Source organism: Branchiostoma belcheri, unplaced genomic scaffold (genome assembly GCF_001625305.1).
Source record: "Branchiostoma belcheri isolate BF01 breed outbred unplaced genomic scaffold, Haploidv18h27 scaffold4, whole genome shotgun sequence".
Lineage (NCBI taxonomy): Eukaryota > Metazoa > Chordata > Leptocardii > Amphioxiformes > Branchiostomatidae > Branchiostoma > Branchiostoma belcheri.
This window is the reverse complement of record NW_017804020.1, coordinates 1,074,351-1,097,592: the sequence shown is the minus strand read 5'-3', so window position 1 is coordinate 1,097,592 and position 23,242 is coordinate 1,074,351. Positions and strand designations below refer to the sequence as shown.

At 39.2% G+C, this 23,242-nt stretch overlaps 1 protein-coding gene across 3 annotated transcripts in view; it reads right to left on the bottom strand.

Annotated features, from left to right (window-relative positions):
* The window catches only part of LOC109477406 (microphthalmia-associated transcription factor-like), a 31,505-nt gene that overhangs the window by 5,663 nt on the left and 2,600 nt on the right, over positions 1-23,242 (bottom strand). For 2 of the 3 annotated variants that reach the window (XM_019778660.1, XM_019778658.1), the window contains exons 2-4: positions 16,377-16,590; positions 11,966-12,229; positions 2,571-2,666 (exon numbers count right to left, since the gene is read on the bottom strand). In XM_019778660.1, the coding sequence (XP_019634219.1) occupies positions 2,571-2,666; positions 11,966-12,229; positions 16,377-16,590 (574 nt within the window). Of the gene's footprint in view, positions 1-2,570; positions 2,667-11,965; positions 12,230-16,376; positions 16,591-21,891; positions 22,126-23,242 lie in introns of those variants that run through there. The other variant, XM_019778659.1, reaches the window with a different exon arrangement.

The following is a 23,242-nucleotide window of genomic DNA, read 5'->3' as shown; positions in this document are numbered from 1 at the left end:
TCTGAAATGCTTCCAATTTCTTTAATTTGGAGGAGAAAATTCTGCCAGTAGACTTTATATTATAATGCTTGGTCTTAAGGACATTGCTTTTTAAATCTTAAAGTTTATATCTTTTAGATCTTTTGTACGACAAAGATGATGGACTAGGCAACACTTAAGCTGTCATGAGCAGCAAAATTCTGTCAAATGACACAAAAAGGGGTGTTGGCTGGAACACGTGTGTCCCACTGACTGACTTCTTGTCTTTACTGAACCGTGTTTGAGCTTCTGCACGTGTGCTAACTACATGTGTACAGGCTAGCTACATGCTTCATGCACTTTGTACTTCATTGGGGTCACAGTCCTGAGCACCTCAATGTTCCATTCTAAAACTACTGATCAATCGAAACTTTAAATCCAAATCATAGTTACAAAATGTATATGAAATACAAATTAAACATTTTCTGCAGTATTCTATTGACAATGTTAATGCAATAGTTTGTGAAGAAATTACAACTTACTCTATTAGACTAATATCCAGATGACTGATATTGATAAGATCATTCATTGGAGTTTGCAGATCTAAATATGAAAATAATAAAAAAGTAGACCCAGTCTTACTTACTTCAACAATAACTGTTGAGACATGTTTGGATATGTTGGAGGTGCGATGTCTCCTAGAGCACAGGATGGCCTTGTGCACAGGCATGGTGCAACTCTCTCAGTCTACGTATACGTACTACTGCCACAGTTTAAAATCCCACCCCCTGTACTTTGTTCGTCTTTTATTGTTCCGCCAACATTGTGATGACAATGCAAACACCTGGTTGGCTGAAGCCTGTGACAGCGACAGGGGCGGGACTCGTAAACAAACTTTGACCACTGGGAGTAAAGTTACAGAATGGATGGTGGGGATGTGTGTGTTAAAAAGTTAACTTGGCTGTTTTTTTTCTGCTTAATGGGTTATTTTGGTTGTTATTCCTAGATAGAAATTTACCTCAACTTGCAAGCACCCCTCCCCCCATAATGCTCATAATTGGTCTATGTCTAATATGATTGTTTTAACACACTATGTATACAATACATAGTGTGCTGGGAACATGTGGACTGGCTTCACTTTTACCGTTATAAAAACACTTCACACCTATAGTTTTGTAATCTTTAATGAATTATGTAGCTTCTTATAAAAGATATCAATTCAACTTTAGATACTGGATTCCTTCTATAGTTGATATCTTTGTTTTGCAAGTCAGCCTGAAAATTTTGTGCACAATTTTGTGCTATACTTGAACATCTTCTAATAAACTTTCAAATGCAATATACTTTTCTTGAATCTAATGTTGCCTGACTAAAAGAACTGATTGATTTCTAAACTAGCATGATCCTTCAAAGATATGGACATTCCATGCAAATTATGCCCATGCCTCCTATTGGGTGGGCGTTGTCTAGTGTGTCTACTACATGTATCAGCAAGATTACTTGTATTAGCAAATCTATGTGTAATCAACAGACAACTGCTTTTCCAAAGTACCTGGTGTGAAATACTCTAAAACACTTGCATTTCAAGTCTTTATTATGGGTAATTAAAGACTGAAAACTAACACTCTTTCAACGTGTAAACAAGCTGGCTACGCATTTTTGGACCAATAATTTCCAACCGGAACCTTATTTGTCTGCTGGCCAAATCTGTACACCTGAGCTCTGTATGACCTTTAACCTACCAAAGGTCAGCAAAGGCAAACTAGGAGAGGCCCAAGTCCTTTTTGATAATGATAGGCATACCATGTCTAAAGTCCTCTATGTTTGGGACTTCACAAATCTACCTTTGGACCTCCATACAAATTTCTTTAGGCCTGTTTTGTGGAAAAATTAACAATAACTGATTGATTACTAATTTTATGCTTATTGCATGTAAAATAATAAATAGGTTAAATATAAAATTTTTGAGTTTTCATAATCATTACAACTAATGATGGACCTTTGCTTGAAAATTGTTTTCAAATGCTTTTGTATGATGTCAGGGCTCAAAATATCACCTGTATGTGTAGGTTAGTGCAGGTAAAATTCGAGCTGTGCAGGTATTTCTAATGCCTACCTGCACCTAACTGTACAACATATACACATTTGGATGTAAACTATGTGGATTTTGTAGATTTGCTGCATTGACTATTGCCACCAGACCTATGATGTATAAGGTTAAAAAAAATAATGGCAATAGTTTCCAGACTGTTTTAGGATGACTAAATTTTGAATGATGCAGGTAAAATTTGTCTGGTGCAGGTAACTTGCAAAATGCAGAGAAAGGGATTTTGAGCCATGACCAGGCTGTTTGCTTGTTGTTGTGCAATGCTTTGACATGTTTTTATGTGATGTTGTGAAAGTGGGGTTGTGTGGCATAATAGTAGAGCATTCCGCTCAGACCCAATAGGCCCCGGGTTCAAATCCTGCCATGTCACCAACCTTGCTTGTGTCCTTGAGAAAGGCACTTTACACAACTTTCCTCGAGTGTTTATGAGTATGCCAGAATTATCATGATCATGAGCATTAAAAGAAAAACAAAACAAGCAAACAAACAAACAAGTGCTGCTCACCGTGGACGAGATCTGCGGGATGGGAGTGTCCAGGAAGTTGAAGCTGTCATCGAAGCTGGACTCCAGGCTGATGATGTCATCTATCACGTCGTCCATCTACAAAACACAGAACCAAAGCAAAAACTGTAAGATACAGACAGTAACTTTCAAACGCTATTGTAAAATCAACTTTGAAATCCTTCAGGACTGAATTGCACTGATTTTACAGTAATACACATATAAACAACCAGCATCTAAACAGCATTAAAACGACATATCATTATTCAAAATTATTACAATCAGTCAAAATCAACAATGACAAACATTTACGAGTTCTGTAGGCATTACACAGATAACAATGTTCTTCAGATAAACCAGTACCACCATTCTGCAAAAATGCATTCACAGGAAAACTCTGGAAGTTACAACATCTACACTAAAGTCTTTTGCCTCACCTCAAACATCTTTGTTGGAACATAGGAAATAAAGTATCTAGGATTTCCTTCCTATAGACATACTAGTAAACTGAATGCTGTCTCCCACTAGCTGCCTTTGGGAACTACATGTACATAGACCAGGATATTAACACTACTTTATCCTTAATGATGTTCTTCACAACCAACCAGCTTCAGGTACAGAATTTGTTGATCTACTTTAGATTCTGGAAGGCGTCAGTTTGCTTACTTGACACCGGGGACATCACTTAACGATAGAGATCACAAATAATTCAATCACTGGAACTAAATACAGTTCTGAAGGTCGTTCATGGACATGCATGTAAGGTGAGAAGCAACTGATACCATACCAGTACTTCGGCCAAACCTTTGCAACATTGTAGATATTAAAGGCAATTATATCAACGTCATAATATTAGAGGACAGAGACCATAACATAACAAGAGAGGATTTTGCCATTAGCCATTTAGTCTATGCTGTTGCTGTTTCTGTGAACAGTGAAACCTAGCTCTCACTCAATACTATAGATGAGTTGTAATTCATAGAACGTGTCAGAAGCATACCTTTGTACTTCAAACATGAGATACTTAAATGTACGTATACCTCCATGACTTGCTAACTTGTGAATACATGCATGTCAGTTGCCTTGAGTATTATGCAAATACATTTGTACCAAGAAAGTAAAGCAAATTTCACTGTGTAGTATTATCTGTCTAGTAAATATTTGGTGCTGTCTTTTTGGTTCACATTTTGTAAATTCATTCGTTCTATGGCATATACAAATTGAACAATCATATTTGTGAATCTAAAACTGATATCATAATAAACATCACTATAAGGGAACTGAGGTTTCTATTTGTGTGAGACCACCTGTGACCGTTACAGCGATGTAAACAACTTTGTCCTTCAGCGAATGTCCTGGTCACCTCTGTCACCCTATTGGTGGCAATATCGTCCCTCGTTAATCATAGCAAACCCCTTCCATGTACGTACACACTAGACAGCTAGCCTAATTATAAGCATGGCCACATATGGCAGGTTCAACAACACTGTAGAAGACATGGCACGTTTTACAAGCAGTTGGCTCTATACCATATGATTTAGTTAGAGTGCTTTTTACATAGGCTTGGCCTCTTATACTAAGACATCAAAATATTACCACAAGCAAATGTCACATAAATTTGCACTACTGGGTAACAACACAAAATATTTTCCAAACCTGACAAGAATTGTAGATTTGCTCCACTATCTTGTTGAGAAATGCTGCTCTGGCCGCTCCATAGTGTTTAGAATCCATTATACTTGTAATTCTTGGTTCTGGTAATTGTTAGTACAACTCTAGAGCCTGTGCCATATACTGTATGTACTGTAGTACTACTAGTAGTATGACTGGTTCTAGACAAGCAGCAACCTACACTGACTGACAGACACCTGTTTTGTCAAGATTAACATAATGCCTTCCAGACAACCACAGACAACCATATGTCACCTACCGTTCACAGACAAACAGCCATTCAACATTTTATTTGAATAGATAAACCATAACAGCAAGCCAACAAACCAAGCAGAGAAAATACCATAGTTAGAAGAAGTTTTGCAGCAATATATATGGAACAAATGTCCATGTGACGATAATGTATACTCCCCTATCCATTTGGTGCTTTGACATTAACCTACTTTGCAGATTAAACATTCTAGGACCCATTAAGACTTAACTATTCAATCTGTAACATAGCCCCACTTTCAGGAGTTACAAATGTAGGTACATTTATTTTGCCACATGGGTTGAGCAAGTGAAGTTACTAGTTGAAAAGCCCTGTCTGACAAACTTAATTGTTTCACCCAATTTCCTCATTTACAATAACAAAGCCCAAGTTTTCATTGTTTGACATAATTAAGTTAATTTGTCTAATCCCTGAACAAAAGTCTAATTTCTTGTCTGGAGAGAGTATTTCCCAAGTTGCCAACGTATATTCATATTGTCTTTTTTCATGCACATGTTATAATTTGACATTCAATTACAAAATTCAATTTGGAAACAACTAAATCGTGACGATACCGTAGCTTGTCCACACCAGATGGCTATAGCTATCTGCTTGAAATGGATGTGAATATGGCATTCAAATACATGTACCATTTAAGCAATAACAAACATAGAATTTGCCATCTGCAAACATTAAGAAATCCAAATCATTCACTACATAACTGTGCAACAATCTATTGTACAAGAAGGATACTCATTTAGTGTTCTTCTAACATAAAGAATTTATGGTAACCTGAGAAGGTTCATAACACATTCAACAAGAAAATGACACTTCAGATTCCATATACGTAATACATTGTATCACTGTGGCAAAAATTGCCTTTTAGAACATTACATTTTTGATAGAAAAGCTGCAAAATGACCCTTCATATTCATTTTACATACACATCACTGGTCTGAGGAGATTCAAATCAAATAGCAACATTTTTCTTTTTAGTAAAATGTTCATGCTTTGCAACCTTCAATCATAGACATATAGTAAACAACTCTGCCCTTCAATAAAAGTCAAAGCATCCTCTACCAGACCTTGAACAATCCACAATATGTTTCACAATATTGGTAGAAGACTTGTATACAAGGCACATGGCTGAGTGTTGTGGAAAAACAGCCGAAGGTATCATTTTGGCATTTATGATTTAAGCTACCCACTTAAGAACATTGAACATTCTAGCCCTAAGAGGACCATTTACTCGATGGAGCCCATATGTTAGATATTTGGAAGAAATATTGCAATAACGCTAGCTTTTGACAGCCAACAGTCTAGTATCTGATATCTGCACTACTCTTTCCCTTTTTACAATACCGAAAATTTTGGAAGTATCCTGGATAATTCTTCATAGTGATATTGATCAATATTTCTCTACGCGACCTCTATACAGCAACAGATTATCATATCTTCACATATGCATTTTTTTTAAAGTCCAATTTTAACGTCATAATCAGGGATTAGACGTGCTAGCACCAAGTGCAAGTCTTCTTTTTTTAAGCAAGATTTTTACAGCTGGATGCCCTTCCTAACGCCAACCCAAACCCTAGTAGGGCCCAGATCCCTCTAAGTCTAACTGAACATATGGATGAAACAAACTCGTGCCTCTCCCCATCCCTACCTTTCTCAGACAAAACTCCACACCGTTTTTCTGCATGTCATACTCCTGAAGGATACTGAGCCTGATCCACTTCCTCTCTTCTTCACCAATGGGTATCTCTTCCATTCTTCTCTGACCAAAAAGAAAAAGCAGTGTGCTTGACGAAATAGGTGCAGTAAAAATGCAGCTTTCTCTAAGCCGGACACCTCTTTTTTTATTACGCAGCTGGCAGGGTTTGACCGTCCTAATGTAGTAATGATCAGATGACCTTCATCGCTTTGCTAGGTCGTTGTCGTGGCGATCCATCTGCCATTAGGAGGGTGATCTGTCTGGTGTAGCCAATGGGAGGACAGCTTGCAGACACGCCCACTGACACCCGGGGGACACGTGTCCAAAAGACTCGTGGGTGTGAGGAAAATCCTCACTACCATATCATATACAGGAACAAGGGCAACTAAAAGGTGAGGACTGGAAACTTTCCACTGAGAACCGTGAAAGGTCCTCCGGGGTGAAAAACCCCACGAAAGGTTACACAAGTTTAAACGTAGTTTCTTCTGCAGCGATGCCCTTCTCGCTAAAATCAATAGACGCTGAGGGCAAACTTATCTATTACATGTAACACCTTTAATAGTGATTCCACAGTCGTTTTTATAATCAAAGACAGATCTTGTGAAAATGCGTACAACAAATTGCCTACTTTACATGAACATTTAAAAACATATATGAATTACTATTTGAATCTTTATACTGCTTTTACATAATAATAATATATATAGCTATAGGAGATATCTTTTTAAAATTCTTGAAGCAAATTTAATCTGTTGGCTTCTAATCGAAACAGGCTCTATTTGGATGTGTCTGTAGCATAGGAGAGACATATTTTTAAAAGGTGGCAAAAGTTTTATATCTCAATGTTTGCAAAGGGGGAATCCAATATACATGTGTCTATATACTACCCAGTATACCTATACTACTAGTATATACACAATACCAGCCTAAGATTTTTATTAAGTTCATGCTGGGTGAATGAACAGTCAATATACTCTGAGAAATTCTTTTGTAATGTATTAGGTCATTCTACCATATACATGTGTTGTTTGCTTGCATTGCTTTGAGTACACACATAACTTTTGAATGGATATAGCTCTAAGTCTACATTGCTTCGAGGGTAGTGACTTAAAACCAAGCCTTTGACACTGAAAGTTATCTGCCAGTTTTGGCTGTGATGTGACTTTGGCCTTACGCTTATAGATGAGACAACTCTACCCTTTAACAAAAGACCATAGCAATGTAATCTATCATATTCCCTTTGCTGGCCTAGGAGAAGACAAAATTAATGTACAGTATCTAAAAATTGCATTTGTATCATTAATTTTGTCAGTTCAATTCTAGTTTTCACCCTGCTTTGCTAAACTTTTAGTTGAGAAATCTGGAAACCAAAGCACTGACCTGATATGACATAGTTGTGTCAAAAATGACATCCATCATATTCCCTTTGCTGGCCTTGGAGAAGACAAATGCACAGTATCTATAGCATTTGTATCATTAATTTTTTTCAGTTCAACTCTAGTTTTGACCCTGCTTTGCTAAACTTTCAGTTGAGAAATCTGGAAACCAAAGCACTAAGTCCTGATATGACTTATTTGTGTCAAAAATACATACCGATGGTATCCATCGTATTCCCTTTGCTGGCCAAGGAGAAGACAAATGTACAGTATCTAAAAATTGCATTTGTATCATTAATTTTGTCAGTTCACTTCTTGTTTTCACCCTGCTTTACAAAACTTTCAGATGAGAAATCTGGAAGCCAAAGCACTGACCTGATATGACTTAGTTGTGTCAAAAATACATATCGATGATATCCGTCATACTCCCTTTGCTAACCTTGGAGAAGACAAATGTACAGTATCTATAGCATTTGTGTCATTAATTTTGTCAGTTCAACTTAAGTTCTACCCTGCTTTACAAAACTTTCAGATGAGAAATCTCAGGAAACTAAAGCAACGACCTGATATGACTTAGTAGTGTTAAAAATACCGGTACTTAAGAATGCACAAAAATGCATAAAAGGGCTATGACCTGAAGTTACCTCTTTATAATATGAAAGGAAATATTTTTATAAACAATAAATTGTGATAAAATATATCTATAATGAGTGTCCTTGTATAAGTATTGTTATGACCTGTAATTTTCAACCTCTCTATGAATGGAAACATTTTTTAAATCCAAAATTGTGACACAAATATGGCTACAATAAGTGTCCTTGTATCATACATGTATGTGAGAAAAACAATTGCCAAGAGTGTGCCTTTCCAGGTGGAAAAATAAGCCCCCATTTGTTTTGGGGCATGATCAATATTCAATCCCTGAATGTCAGGGGTTACATTGGACACTGCTCCTGGCAGCCACTGAGCTGGAAACAATACAAGCTTTCCACCCAGGGTAATTTTCCCGATGGGTAAGTATTCCTGCCGCTATGACGCACGTTCCTTTCTACAGCCACATTTCACGAGGAGAGCATGAATTACTCTCAGAAGTTGTGGTTGAGTTGTAGGCTATTCTGTTCAAGAAAGTTCAAATTTCAAAGGTCTGGTACGTCATATCGGTACATGTTTGAACACCAAATTTGTAAAATTACATGTCTGAAAACCAGTACTCCAAGAGTTGTGATTTTGCTTGGTAGTGAATTCATGTTTTTTGATATGCATGCGTGTACTGTGTGTTTACTTTCAAATGGAAAATAAGGATTGAGTAGGACCATCTGGGAGAATGTAAGCGATGTAACATAAGCTAGCACGTCGGAAAAACATACTTAAACCTGTGCAAAAGCCAGCATGTATTGTGCATAGCACTTCAGCAGAATGTCTCATTTAACTTTTTATGGTCATGCTCACCTATTTAAAGATGACATCCCATCTACAGTTTTTAAATGTTGTATGGGAAAAGATATCGTCTGCAATGGGCAAACTTCTGATTAGTGATGCATACCGGTTCACTGGACTTGGATCCGGACTTGTAAGAATGTTTAGGTTCAAGTCCAAAAAAACCTAATAGTCAAGAACCGAGTCCGGACTTATTACCATAAAAGACCATTTCACATACCCCTTTTCTTTCCAAACCACCTAAAACCTTCCGTAGATTGTAAAATCTTTGCTGCAAAACGAAGAAAACATTGCCATCGGGCATCATCAAGTACCGGCCTCCATGTTATGTGGCCAAAGTTTCACCCAGACAACATTGCAAGGTTGCCAACATGCAATTTTGTATATGCCATGGGTTTAGGTCCGGACTTAAGTCCGGAACTGAACCTAAACCTCTGGACTTGAATCCGGACCTGAACCTAAAATTGGGTTTAGGTATGCATCACTACTTCTGATGTTGATAATTTATCTTCTGAATACAACATTGCTTTAGAGATGGATCTAAGATCCAGCAAATAAACTTGTGACTTCAGACATAGCTGTCTGGAAACAAGTCAGTGAGACCATTTTCCTATGTTGTGTAGCAGTAAAGTATAGTATTACGTAGAATAATATGAACTGTATTGGACACCAGGGGGCAGCCTTAGTCTACAAGACTAATTCTTCCATGACTTTTCTTCCATTTTTTTCAGGTACAGAAAATTCCCGCTTACATAATTTTCCAATCAGCCCTTCCCTCTGCACTCTTCTAGAAAAAGGATCTCTTTTTCAAGTACACATTTGATTATGCATGTTTATAGCTTTCTCATGTCTGAGTTATATTTCCCACAAATGCATCAAACAATTCGGCATCCACCCATCGCTCACTGAAGAGTTTCAAGGACACATGTATTAACCTCGCCTACCCATATAGTATTAGGATGAATGGAATAACTGAGATGTCGTATCTCAGTGTGAAAATGGTATTGATTTTAACAGCAGTGTTCAGGACACCCTAAGGTTAAATCAAGCATTATGGTTCTGAGTTCCTGTTGGGGTTGATTTTACCATATCACAGGCTAGCTAGAGAATTAGTCAGCTATAGTCATTTTCTATCATTATGTTTTCCTTTCTTTTTCAGAGACACTGAATAAGAGTGATGGATGTCATTCAAATGCCTAGAATTAATCCCAGTCTGTAATTTATTTATAAAGTTTGAATTGTCTTCGAATATAGTTTACCTGGATGTCTAACCTTTAAATCAACGCATTATACGATTTACACAGGTAGAGGGTATGTGAGGTGACTTTCAGGTAATGCATCATAACTTGTCAGTTCTATTTTCAAACCTATCTGTCAAATCTGCAGTTTACACACAGTGACTAACTGTAACCCTAGAAAACCTCCATCTTTAAATTCATATTATCACAAAGATTGTAGAATACAATAGTAAGGAATAAACTTATCACTTCTTTGTACTTTAAGAAGGCTACACTCATCTTACTGGTTTACACATTTTTCTTCCTCTGGATTATTTTCTAAAATAATTCTGGAGCAAACGATAATCTTTTATTGTTTGCCTCATGGAGTAACTTATTCCCCTCCCCTAAAAAAAGTGGTGCACTCTTAACAATCCTATGTTCTTTAGCTGAATTAATGATCACACAATCTTCTTTTCTGTAATTAGACTACAGCTTAGCTACCATGTCCTTACAAATGGAAACTGAAAATTCAATAAAACAGTATTTCTTAACACACTAATTTTGGTCTGATTCTAATTTGACAAACATATAGTTACTGTAATAAGTCCTGGTAGTTTGTGCAATTTTCTATGAAAGACTATGTGAGGATGGTTATGCATGCAAAACATGTACTGTCCAAGGTGCCAGAAACTTCCCCTGTTGTGATATTGGAGATCAGATGGAGAAATTCGATATGTGGGCGATTTTACGTTTGACGTCATTATACAGTCCGCCTTCGCGTACGGCACCAGGACAAATCGCAAGGTCATATACGCGGGAAAATCTGGGCTCTGATACCGAGGCAGCTCGGAATGATAACAAGGAGTGGTGATGTTTAGGAAATATTGTACGTCAAACACACGTGTGCATGGGGTTTGATCCATGCAAGGGACATCAGTACGCATGATGCAAACATGAAGCTTGAATTTCAGAAGCTTGTGAAATCTTAGCAAATCTGTCATGAACCCTTAATGCTTGTATGAGGAAACCTAATAATTTGCTGAAGAAATAAACAAAGACCTTATACTGTAGGTTATATGGCGTCAGCATTGTACATTTAACATCCGACAGTATTTCAAGTCCTTTCTCAATAAAGTGTATATTAAAACTCTTCTGTATAATGTCTGCATTGTACTAAGAATTTTCAATAGTGCTCTTTGAACAATGTACAAAAAAGGCTTGTAGACACATTGCTACTGCAAATACATGATGCTTTCTTAAAAAATATGAATCTTAAAAATATTAGTTAAGACTCAGATGTTTTTAATGGCCATGGCATTCTGCTATTATATCAGATGATTTTATAAGACTGTAATTCTCTAGAATGTTTGTAATGTGTGTAAATGTGTGTTTGAAATGTGTGTAAATAAATGCACTAACCCATTGCTACATGTATATGGACATTGGGAGCTACATTGATAAATGAATCATGACCGTAATAAGTTAATTACACATTTTTGCCATTCTGGGCTTTAAGTACCAGTCACAACAAAACATGATGATAATTGAACCCATACAGTTAACAAATACAAAATAAAACTACCTATCCCTAAGATAAATTCTACTTGTAGTAGATATAAAAGAACAGATGGAAGGTTTGTCTAGTTGCACTATGAATATGAATTTTTCTAAAGTGCTTAAAAGTTCTGAAATAGGTTTTGCAATGATAAAAGAAAAGGGAAAAGCCTGACCTCTGACCCGGTGGCGCCCGAGCCGCTCAGAAGGCTCATGGGACTGTCTGGCGGGAAGTCTCCTGGAGGTTTGGTCGGTGACGGGACGGAGGCAGTGGTGGTCTGGGTGACGGTGATGGTGGGCGACGCCGCCTGGATGGTCATGCCGCCGCCAGTGGGGGCTGACCGCGCGGTGTTGGTGGAGGACTGGAGGTACTCCTGCACCTGTCTGCGCTGGTTCTGCTGGATGTGATACCTGGTGGGGTGGGCAAGCTTTGTTTCCACCTAAACAACAACAGTAAGGTACAAGGTAAAGACACAGTGAACCAACAACTGTAAGGTACAAGCTTAAGCAACCAACAATGGTATAAGGTACAATGGTATAAAATGTAAAGCATAAAAGGTAAAAATATAATGTAATACAATGGTATAAAATGTAAAGCATAAAAGGTAAAGCAACCATCCTCAACTGTGGTAAAGCATAATGCTTCTTCAACCAGCTTATACAATAGTGCAAGGCACTTCACTACAGCTCATGCTTTCTAGCCAAGGACATTTGATGAGTGTGTTATGTTCTTTTACGTGCTGATCAATGAGGTTTGTTGCTTCAAACATATTTGGGGCCACCAACTTTACATCACTGTCCAAAATGACTACAATTCCTTACAACATGCTAAGCTGACCGTGGGATTGAACTCACGCCCGCAGTATACAACATCAAACCACAATGACTGCACTTCAGCAGACTGCAATATTCCTTCATTATGTTCAAAATACAAGAAATCAAACGATTCAATGTCTGGTCCTCTGCTACGATACAAATCCTCATGTAAGGTTTTCAGACTAAGCAACAAGCATTTAAACCTCCTTGACACGAACCAACAATTTGGTGCGAATTCTTAACTCCAAGATAACGAAGTGTTAGCCCTAAATCACGGTAACATTTGGCTGAAAATCCGTGGGTGGCATTTTGGTTACAAAGTTATTCTGAAGACCACCACAAGTCTTTCTTCCTAGTACAATTCTGGCTATAGGATCATGCAAGGGTTGTTGATACGGGTTCAGAAATACGGCGGCAATCGTATTTGACCAGGCCGAAGAAACTCTAATCCCCGCCATATCGGAGCTGCCAGAATGGCTTCAGTAATGGCTGACTGATGGACCTTCCTTACCAGAACGACTAAATCTTTCCCCCCGAATGCGAGATGCCTTCTGGCCCAATGGGAACATGATCATTTGTCACTACTAACTGCAGGTTATGGCCGTTACACATTTTGTCACTCAGAAATTTCCAATCCAACTTACAGTTACAACGTACATGGTACAATGTCCTATAGGACCAGAGAATAGAAAGTCAACTTAAAAAAAACATGAACACAGATTTATCTTTTAGCTACATATACTAGAATAAAACTATCAACTAAGACAAAAGACTGACCATATACCACGAAGATTGTTCAACCTACTATTTTCCAATAATGTGGGGAAAAAACTATTTTTTGTGAGAAGCAACAAGATCAGGATGCCTACACAGATGATAGGCTACATTTTTTACCTGAGCTGCGAGATGAGCAGAGTAAGCATCAAACCACCAGGGCTCCGGTAGGTACGGCCCTTCCATCCCGCTACTCTCACCAGTGTACTTCATTTGAGAAAGTTCCAACACGGACCACTGCCTGACAGAGAACCTTCCTTCGTACCAACCCACGGCGGAATGAGGAAACTCGGGATGGGCTGTCATATTTCAATAAAACTGTCGGTCAATATTTGAACTGACAGTCCACGGCGTGTCAAAAGCGACGGAAAACGTAACGACCACAGGGCGGAAAGTTTCCCAGAGGATAGTCCTTGACACAAGTGAGGTCCCGACGTTCTTTCTCATGCCGTTTCTCACGATGTTAACGTGTCGGGGAGTCATGAATTTTCAACAGCTTGAATTTGAATGCATATCATTGCAGATCTGGGAAGGGTGGATCTGAGTACCCACTTGCCTTCTCACACTTCTAATGATGACTGATATTGGGAAAAACCCACAGCCGTTCTATTTACAGACCCCGGGAACCAATCAGCCGCTTCCTGTCAACGATAATCCCATGATGCATTGCTATCTACTTTTTGAAAGCGCCAGATGGGATTACTGCAGATTAAATCAATGCAGCAGCTCTTTGTGAAGTTTGAATGTTCCCACATTTCTCCACAATGCCGGAACTTCTGGGAAAAACCTACAGGAAAACATTTGCCAGCCGCACGCTGACCAATCAGATGCCATTTTCTCTGACCTTCCCTTTTACTCTTGACCCAAGGGCGATCCATTGTCACAGAACTGCAGTGTGCATGTGAGATATTGCACAACCAGTATAGTGGACTCAAGGCCTTTAAGCTACGAACATTTCCTTTTGTCATGGATTCTCTTTTTTTTAGATTTCAAGGTTATATTATCAATGTCACCTTTTCCCCATTTCTGCCTCTTACTAGAGCCTTAGTCTTACACTAGATATATGGTAACCTCTGGGTTCTGGCCTTTTAAAAGCATTACCAGAAGCCAAGACAATGTCATTGAACATAAAAAAATCTTACTTCAATATATCTAACAGCTACAATATGAAAATACAACTGATACACAATTACCTTTCTAATCTATGGCCCATACTTTTTATTGGTAACTTCATAAAACACAGAGTAATATAACAACAGCCATCATCACACTCATAGATAGTAGCCTCTACCAGGCTTCGGGAGACGGCTGGAAAGAGTAGAAATCAGTCAAATAGAGAGATAACATGCCGTGGGAGTTGGTCTGCTAGAGAGTACATTTTGCTGCACCCCTCGGCATTTTATCTCTCTATTTGACCGATTTCTACTCTTTCCAGCCATCTCCCAAAGCCTGGTAGAGGCTACATAGATACCGGTAGGACAGTTTGGTGGGAAAAGACTCAGAGCCTTTACCCAAGGTTGTGTGGTCACTAGGGGTTGTCTTACCTCAAACAGATGGCAAAGGGAAGTCTTGAAAAGGAGCGACCCTATTTACACTTCTCACAATCAGAAAACTCGTCTACAACAGTTTCTCTTTTCGCCATTCAGTCCTGAAGTATCTCTTGCGAATCAATGGGACAGTGAAGGATTGTCACTTCCAGACAAGGACAGTTGACAGTGATTTGCATATGAAAGTGAAGGACTATCAAAGTAATTTCTCAGTGTTTCTTCACTTGTAAATTTGATCAAGAGAGAGGGGGAGATCACTCAATTACATGTTATTAGCCTGACCCAAGGGAGGGACATAAAAAATGTTGTCATACACACACAACCATGTCAACTGCCAAAACTGAGTGTTTTTGCTTCGACTAAATCTAAGCTCCAGTACGTGTGTAGCTGAACCATAATATGCCTAAGTTACATCGGGAAAAAAGAAATCTGACAGTTGAAATGCGTTCTTTTCATTCAGATACATCCTATTTTCATGTGTATCATGATTTATGAACTTGTTACAGGTCAATAAAATGAAAACGCAAACAAAACAGGATAAGGTGCTGCGACAAAGGATAAATGAGGAGTCATTTTGAGAGCATCTGGTAATATCAATGACCTTGACAGAGAGAATTCTTCACAGTAGATCTTTTACAGTCTCAAGACATATTGATGCCTCTCCTGACCTGACCACAGCTGTCATTTGTCAGCCTGAGACAGTCAGCAAACACTCCAGCTTGGGAACTGCACAAGAATGGGACTGACACTAGTGACAGGTCCTGGGCTATGGGAACACCCCAGCTAGATCTACACTTAAAAGTGCGCTGGCAGATCCCACAGACACAGTTGGGCAGAAGGGAGGTTTGAAGGGATGTGTATGCTTGCTATGCTTACCTATGGATTGAATGATGACCATACAAAATATGACAGAGAGCTAGTCAGTATGATACTGTACAACAGCAACTGTTAGTGCTAAAATTTCTCTTTCATGTCTTGACAAGACCCTTTCGTAGTCTCTTCTGACTAGGGCTTTATTACATTCATGAAGAAGATTATGTTTTTGGTAGCATTTGTGTGTATGCGACCTAGCACAATAACTCAAGAACCCAGGATTGTCACGAAACTTCGTAGGTTGGTAGGTCTTGTCTTGTGGGTGAAATATATGCTTTCATATGGTTTGAGGGCTTAAGGGTGTGCTGTTCATACACAAGTAACACTTCAGTTACTTCCTAGATGAGGGCCTGCATGCTCTTTTTCTTAAGGTGTGATCAGGCCTTTTTGATCTTCGTAGGCAGCCCCCTAAAATCATCGTAATCAGTTCATTTGCGGTAACGTGTAATGGTTCGTAGTCAGCTATAGGAGAATTCAACGTAATTCGTGATCAGCATAATTCATAGTTACTAACCCCCATGCAGGCCCTCCTAGATTTCTACAGGTTAAAAAATTTTGCTTTATGACCAGTCCTCACCTTGAGAATCTGCGCGGGAACCTCGGTGGTGGTGGGGAGGGAGTGGGGAACGTTGATGGCGGAGGCCTGCGAGGCGTTGATCTTCACGGCGGAGGACTGCTGGACCTGAACGATCCGGTCGCGCCGCTCCTGCTCCTGCATCTGCTCCCGCATCAGCTGCATCTTGAGCGCCGTGCGGCTGGACATGGTGGCCGTCTTGAAGGTAGGCTTCTCACTGTAATGAGAACCAGGTATTAATAATAATAAATGGTTTGTAGGTCAAACGTTACCCGCGCAATCACAGCCTTTTATAGCGCTGAATTGATGCAGGGTTTTCAATCACATAATACACACGTACGGTACATATAATATATAACATATTTGTTCCACACACTTTTTGTGGAACTGTCGCAAAGGTCTGTGCAACTGCCATTCGGCGCCACAAGGTGACGTTAATACGACTTTCCCCAACTGAACCCATTCACACCTGGGTAGAGTGGGGAAAGGCCTTTCCCAAGGGTCCAGACATGTCCCAGGTACAACTCCGGACCAAATTTAGCAGGCGCAAAACCAGGATTTTTCAGGGTATTAATTGGATTTTGGTCAATGTTGCATCAGAATTTTGCTCGTTCTGCACGACATTTTTTTCAGACACGACTTTTGATACGCAAAAATGAGATGTTCTGCAAATGCACAATACATTTTTTTGTCCGTCAGCAAAATTCCATCAAATGACAAGAATACAGACACTGACTAGAACACTTGAGTAGCCACTGCCTGGACTCCTACTGAGCCTACTGTGTCAATCCCCTAGATTACAACTAATTTTCTCAGAGTCGAGCATTGGATGAATGGTGTGGAAGACAGGCTTTATGCAGTGTTGATAGAGCAAGATGACAGTTCCTGTAGACTTCTCGCTTGTTTGCCAAGAAGATGACCCAGTAATTGACTAGATTTTCATTAGCCTGGATGTCAGACCCACAGCGCGCTAGCCCAGAGCTAGCTATCACTAACAGGCTACAATGGTATGATTTTGGGGGAGACATGGCCATAGCCCGGTTACCACTAATACCAGACCTCTTTCAGCTCCCAAGATTTTATCTTCTCTTATTTGCAGAGATGAAAAAGATTCAGGAGCTAAAATAGGTCTGGTAACCAGGCTATGTTGGCCAAGGAGCCAAGGAACTGGCTGGTGTAGGCCCTGGAAACAGTCTGGCACCCAGGCTAGATTTTCATATAGCAGGGTAATCCTCTTTACTTGTGATTGGGACAGATTTGCAAAATGTTTGTGCCATTGCCCCTAAAACAAGCATGTCTAAAAAGTGCAATGCATAGGCAGCCGAGGACTGAGACATAAACACAAAATTTGCACACAGGCAAAAACCTGGCATGTAAAAATTACATACGCATGTGAGCGTACAGAAATGTAATGATTTTAGCAATGTGCAAATGCTACAAATTTACAATCATTCAATCAACAAACAATCATTGCTACGTGACAATTATTTATGGAAGAATTTTCAAGTGAGTTATTACATAGATTTGAGGGTTAAATATGGGGCTTGAGGGCTGTGAGAAAGACTAGTAAAAAAACCTGTACTTACATGGAAAATTTATTGACATACTACGGTGACATGAATGTTTTGATATAATGATGCTATTAAACTATAAGTATGCCTCGCAGCATGCAGGTGGTCATTTGGTGCCTTGGGCATCAAATTCTTTTCTGTGTACGTACTAAACGTTGTATCAAATTTATATTGGTAGTTCATGAGTTACAAGGTACCTTTGGGACTACAGTCAATCCTGTTAAGTACAAAACATGTAGTACACTAATAGTGACAATCCAGGACAATCTACACATGAGGACAAACAGGCAAATGTCACCATTTTTGGTGGTCTCTTACAGATAATTTTTCAAGCATCAAGAATGACCACCTGTTCACACAGACAAGATCCTATTGGTCCCCTGAGTGGTCTTCTTGATCAGTTTTGACCGTACACTCAACAGATCGCTGTAGCAATCGACTCAAAGATAGCACAATGCTTTTTCACATGACAACTATTTGCACATCAGTTGGACTTTGGTTTAACTCTGGATGTTTCTACCTGTGTATAGATAATGATTGGAGGAAAATAAACACCTGATAAAGATTCCAATATCTGTAAGACACAATAGAGGATGTTTTACCTCAGTAAGACTAGGCAATGTTAGCTTATCTAATATAGTATACACATTTACATTATGAAAATGATTTTAGAATGTGGCACTGGTATGTAGATGGTGATCAACATGCATATAGCTAGGGGCTATGCATATTACACTTTGGGCTGAAAATACTGGACCTGCTGGTTTCTGATCATGTCTAGACCCCTACAGGGAAAGGGTTTCCGAGTACTCTCCAAGCAGAAGTTGGTAGGAAAGATTGTGACATTTCTATGCACCACTTCTCTCACCTGTTGGTGGGGAGTAGTGACAGAAAACAGGGCGTATGATAGAAAGGTTAGAATCTTCCCCACCAACTCTGCTTGGAGAGTAGCTAATCTCACCAGCATACAAAACTCTGTAGGAAAACATGATTGTTCAACTTTCACCCAGATTTGCTAGAAAACATTTCCAGACTGTGACCTTTACTGTTGCCAGCCTTACTCAGTGACATTTACCAACCCAAGATCTGGTCAACTTACCATTCGTCTCTCTCTATGCAAAACAGGTGCTATAGGTCACATTTGGGCAGACAATGTGCATGCTATTTACACTAAACAACATACAACATATTCTTGTTTGCATATATATACACTGCATAATGAGAAATGGTCACTCTGGAATCAGGAAAGGGCTAACAATAACAGGTTACATGAAAAATCATATTCTAGTTCATTGCAAGTCAGTATGAACTGAGCTAGTCTGATTGAGGTGGGTCGCTACTGCTTTCCAATTCCACCTTCAGTTTGGTTCTGACATATGCATACAAATGCTCACATCTTTCCACCTCATGACAACCAAATAGGTATACTGTAGTAAGCATACATACAACATACCAGTACCAAATCCCTTTGTAGTAATTGTACCATCCCGCCATACTAGCTGTACTGGAGTTACTCCTATACTATGTTCAGTCGATCACTCACTAACACTGCTCACAGGTAGACTGGGCTCACATAGCCCCAAGCCAGCAGTTTTTGCTACCCGACAGACAGGCACAGACGCTATAACACTAGATACCAAATAAATGACCCTAACTAAGTACATAATCACCTGATTAACCTACTCAATGAAGGTGGTCTAGAAAGTTTTTAAGCTCCTTGTTAAGGAAATCTACTGATGTCAGCAATATTTTGAAAAAAAAAGACTATGACAGCATTTTTATCACATTAACTGAAAATTTCCATGTAACGTTACTGTTCAAAAATTCAAGCAGCACATGCGGAAGGTAAAATCAACCCCAGACAACTCTGCATTTGAGAAGACGAAAACACTGTTAACATCATATTAATAATTAAATGTTATTTGTAACAATGCCCCCCCCCATTTTAAGGGCCTGTCATTTCTATAAAAATGTTGAAAAACATAATTTGATATGCAGTGCTGCAAACTGTCTTTTTAAACTGTCTTCTTATTCTTTTCTTAGTTATTACTTATAGTAATGATTATTGGTGTTGGTACTTTAGACTTAAATCCACGGAGCCCTAATTTAGAGCTCAAAAAGACCCAATCTTTCGTCATTAAGAAAATTGCAGCTCACCTCATGTAGGTCAGTATATCCTTGTTATCTACAAATGGTACCATAATCTCTTTTGGCCCATTCTGGCATAATTTTTCCCATTCTAATCTACAGGAAGGATAATTCAAAATAAAATTTGTATTTATTGTGACCCTTAAGAGGCAAATGTCACATCTAGCTAATCTTTTTTTTTTATACGCTGAAATTTCACAAAACACCTTCAAGAAGACTTTGATTGACACACATAAATAAATCATTATCATTAGCATAATGAAGTCTGCTGTCACAGGCTTTGAACTAACTAACCAACAGAAACATGACAATCTCATCAAAGCAGGTAACTGCTGGACCAGGTATATTACAGTTCAAATATATATTAGGAGGGCTTAAAATACCATATCCATATGCAGATTAGTGCAGGTAAAATTGGAGCTGTGCAGGTATTTCTGATGTCTACCTGCACCAGTCAATGTACTGGGTTTATACATACATGTACATGTAACGTTAGGTGTATGTGGATTTTACTGACCCATAAAGTGTCAAAGAAATAATGGAAATGGTTTCTGAACAGTTTTTAGTATGATCCATACTTCCAATATTTTGAGTGTTGCAGGTAATGTTACCTGCAATAGTGTAGAAAAAAGGATTTCGATCACTGATACTGTGATACATACAATTGAAATAGTGATACTTAATGTTTCCTTCATTGTTTTCATGATATCAATTACACATTGTAAAAGGGATATTTCATTTCTGCCTATCGCAGCTGGTTTACAAAAACAAAGGATGATGAACTCTGTGAGGTCACATTATACATTCAAATGTTACACATATCATTGTGGGAGAGAAAGATAGCACCATAAAATATGTGAACACAATTTCAGGTCAGACAGTTGCTGAGTAGACATCAATAAAATCTGTGCAATAAAATGTTATTTCCTGTACATAAAACTAACAAACAGTTGAACGATATAATTTTTATCAATAATTTATGGGCTTATCAAATTGCCTAGTTCAAACTGGACATTTATTGTGAGGGTTAACTAATATCTGAAGATATACTTCACAATCAAAGCTAGATACCAAAATAAACAGGAAAAGAAGAGATGTTCAATGCACATTTAAGAAATTGTTATAATTCAAATGCTTGCACCTAGTACAATATCTAACTTCAAATCTATTGCATAGATGCACAAACCGATTTATTATTTTCAACCAGTTTGAAACTGTTTAGGATATGGTGAACTATAGAATGTGAACCTATGGCAACTTGTAAGTGCCTTGTGAAACTTTAAAATCATGGTGATAGTGTGCTATATTAGATGTTAGTGGCAGTAAACAATGAAACGGTTGAAAGAGAAAGAGGAAGTGTCCACGGTTTCGTGACTTCTGCTTCCTCGAGTAGAAAGAATTAGTGAGACCAGGAACGTTTTAACACTGGTCTTACATGTATAATCTTTCAGTGGAATACTGCAGTAGAGTACAACTAACATAAGATGGGAGGTGGACAGGATAGTGCAAGGTAAACACTGACATGTGGGAGGGGAGGGGGAGGGGTATTGTGTAGTCCACCTGCCAGTTAACATATCCTTGTTGGGACGTCCCAAAAGGAAATAGACAGCTCGGTTTGTTTGATGTTCCGATTATGGAGGTCTATCGCCTTTCTTTAGATACATATTCACTGTGCAAGCTGTTTTCTTCGCCATGTCTGCCTTGTTTTGCACTGGAAATACCCTCCCCTCTACAAAGAAGTCATATGATCACAATGCATTGCAACATACACGAAACCACAAACATTGCACACTGCGTACCTTCTCTGGACCTGCCGACTCTTCAAATCGTGAATCACGGAGTCCTGCCCCGATTTGCTAAGATCTGGAAGATCCTCTACGTTTTTGAGATCAAAGCTCAGATCAACACCTGACTCGTCTTGCATCTGAAATCCTTCTTTTACGTGAATTTTTGAGCCAAATGTTTTCACTTCCTTCCACTCCCTTGTAATTCTATCTGCCCGACTCTGCAGCCTTATTCTTCCATGCTCGGGACACAGCAAATTCTCGTCGTCCATTGGTCTATCTGTACCACGTGGCACAGAAACGTCATCTCATTACCAGCGCTGATTGGTCAATTATTCTTCTTCAAAGTCACAGGACTTCCTGTGTGGTGACGTTTCCATTCCCAAATAGGTGCGTGACGTAAATTTGGCGGGAGTTGCACCTACTGGGCGATGAACTTGTGCACGAGGCCACGAGCCCTATTGTTCATAAAACCCAAGCATTCTTGTCAGTCCAAGGAGATCTGAGTTCGTCCGGAAAATGGCGTAAAACGGATTTTCAGTACTCCAGGGAGAGAAATAAGGAGGCTATAAATAGGTATGACGAACGGCATTGCGCAACCTGGGGGAGGTCCGTACCGTGCACTACCCGGACCCGAGTTGGGCCACAGCATGTAAATTTTATGGATGACATCCTCCGCAGACTCCAAACCCAATGCGAGCGGGCGAAAAAAAAACAAGACGGGCCGAAAAAACAAGGTTCCTACATTTTAAAATTTTGCCTCAATCATGGTAAAAATGGTTTTGATTCAGTGGGAACATCACATGTACACAGCCAGCATCACATATCACTGCTTAGGGACTGTACGATATTTACCGGGGAGGGGGGGCCGGTCGTCCGGGGGTAGCGTAAAATAATTTTTCCTAGGCCCTCCCCCCAGGTCAAAAAATTTTTTCCTAGGCCCTCCCCCCGGCTCAAAAATTTTTTCCTAGGCCCTCCCCCCGGCGTGAATCATAGAGAGTGAAATTTCGTATGGGGAGGACGAGATTTTGTTTGAAAATTTCCCCGCATGAAGCGCCGAAGGCGCGAGCCATCACGCCGCAGGCGCCACTAGAGCCCGAGTAGGCCCGGCTTTTTTTTGGGGGGGGGGGGGCATGTCCCCCGGAAAAATTTTGAATTTCAACCCATGTTTTGCATGTTGAGGGGCATATTTGGCAGCACAAATTTTGCTGGTACATCGAGCTATAAATTCAAAGTCAGTAACGTTAAGGTCAGTCAGTGTAATCGAAAATAATCCTCTATCTAGCCTACCTTTCGTCCACGTCTTCCGCGTCAATTTTATTACAAAACAGGGAAACAATATTGCCAAGTTACGTGTTTGTTTTTC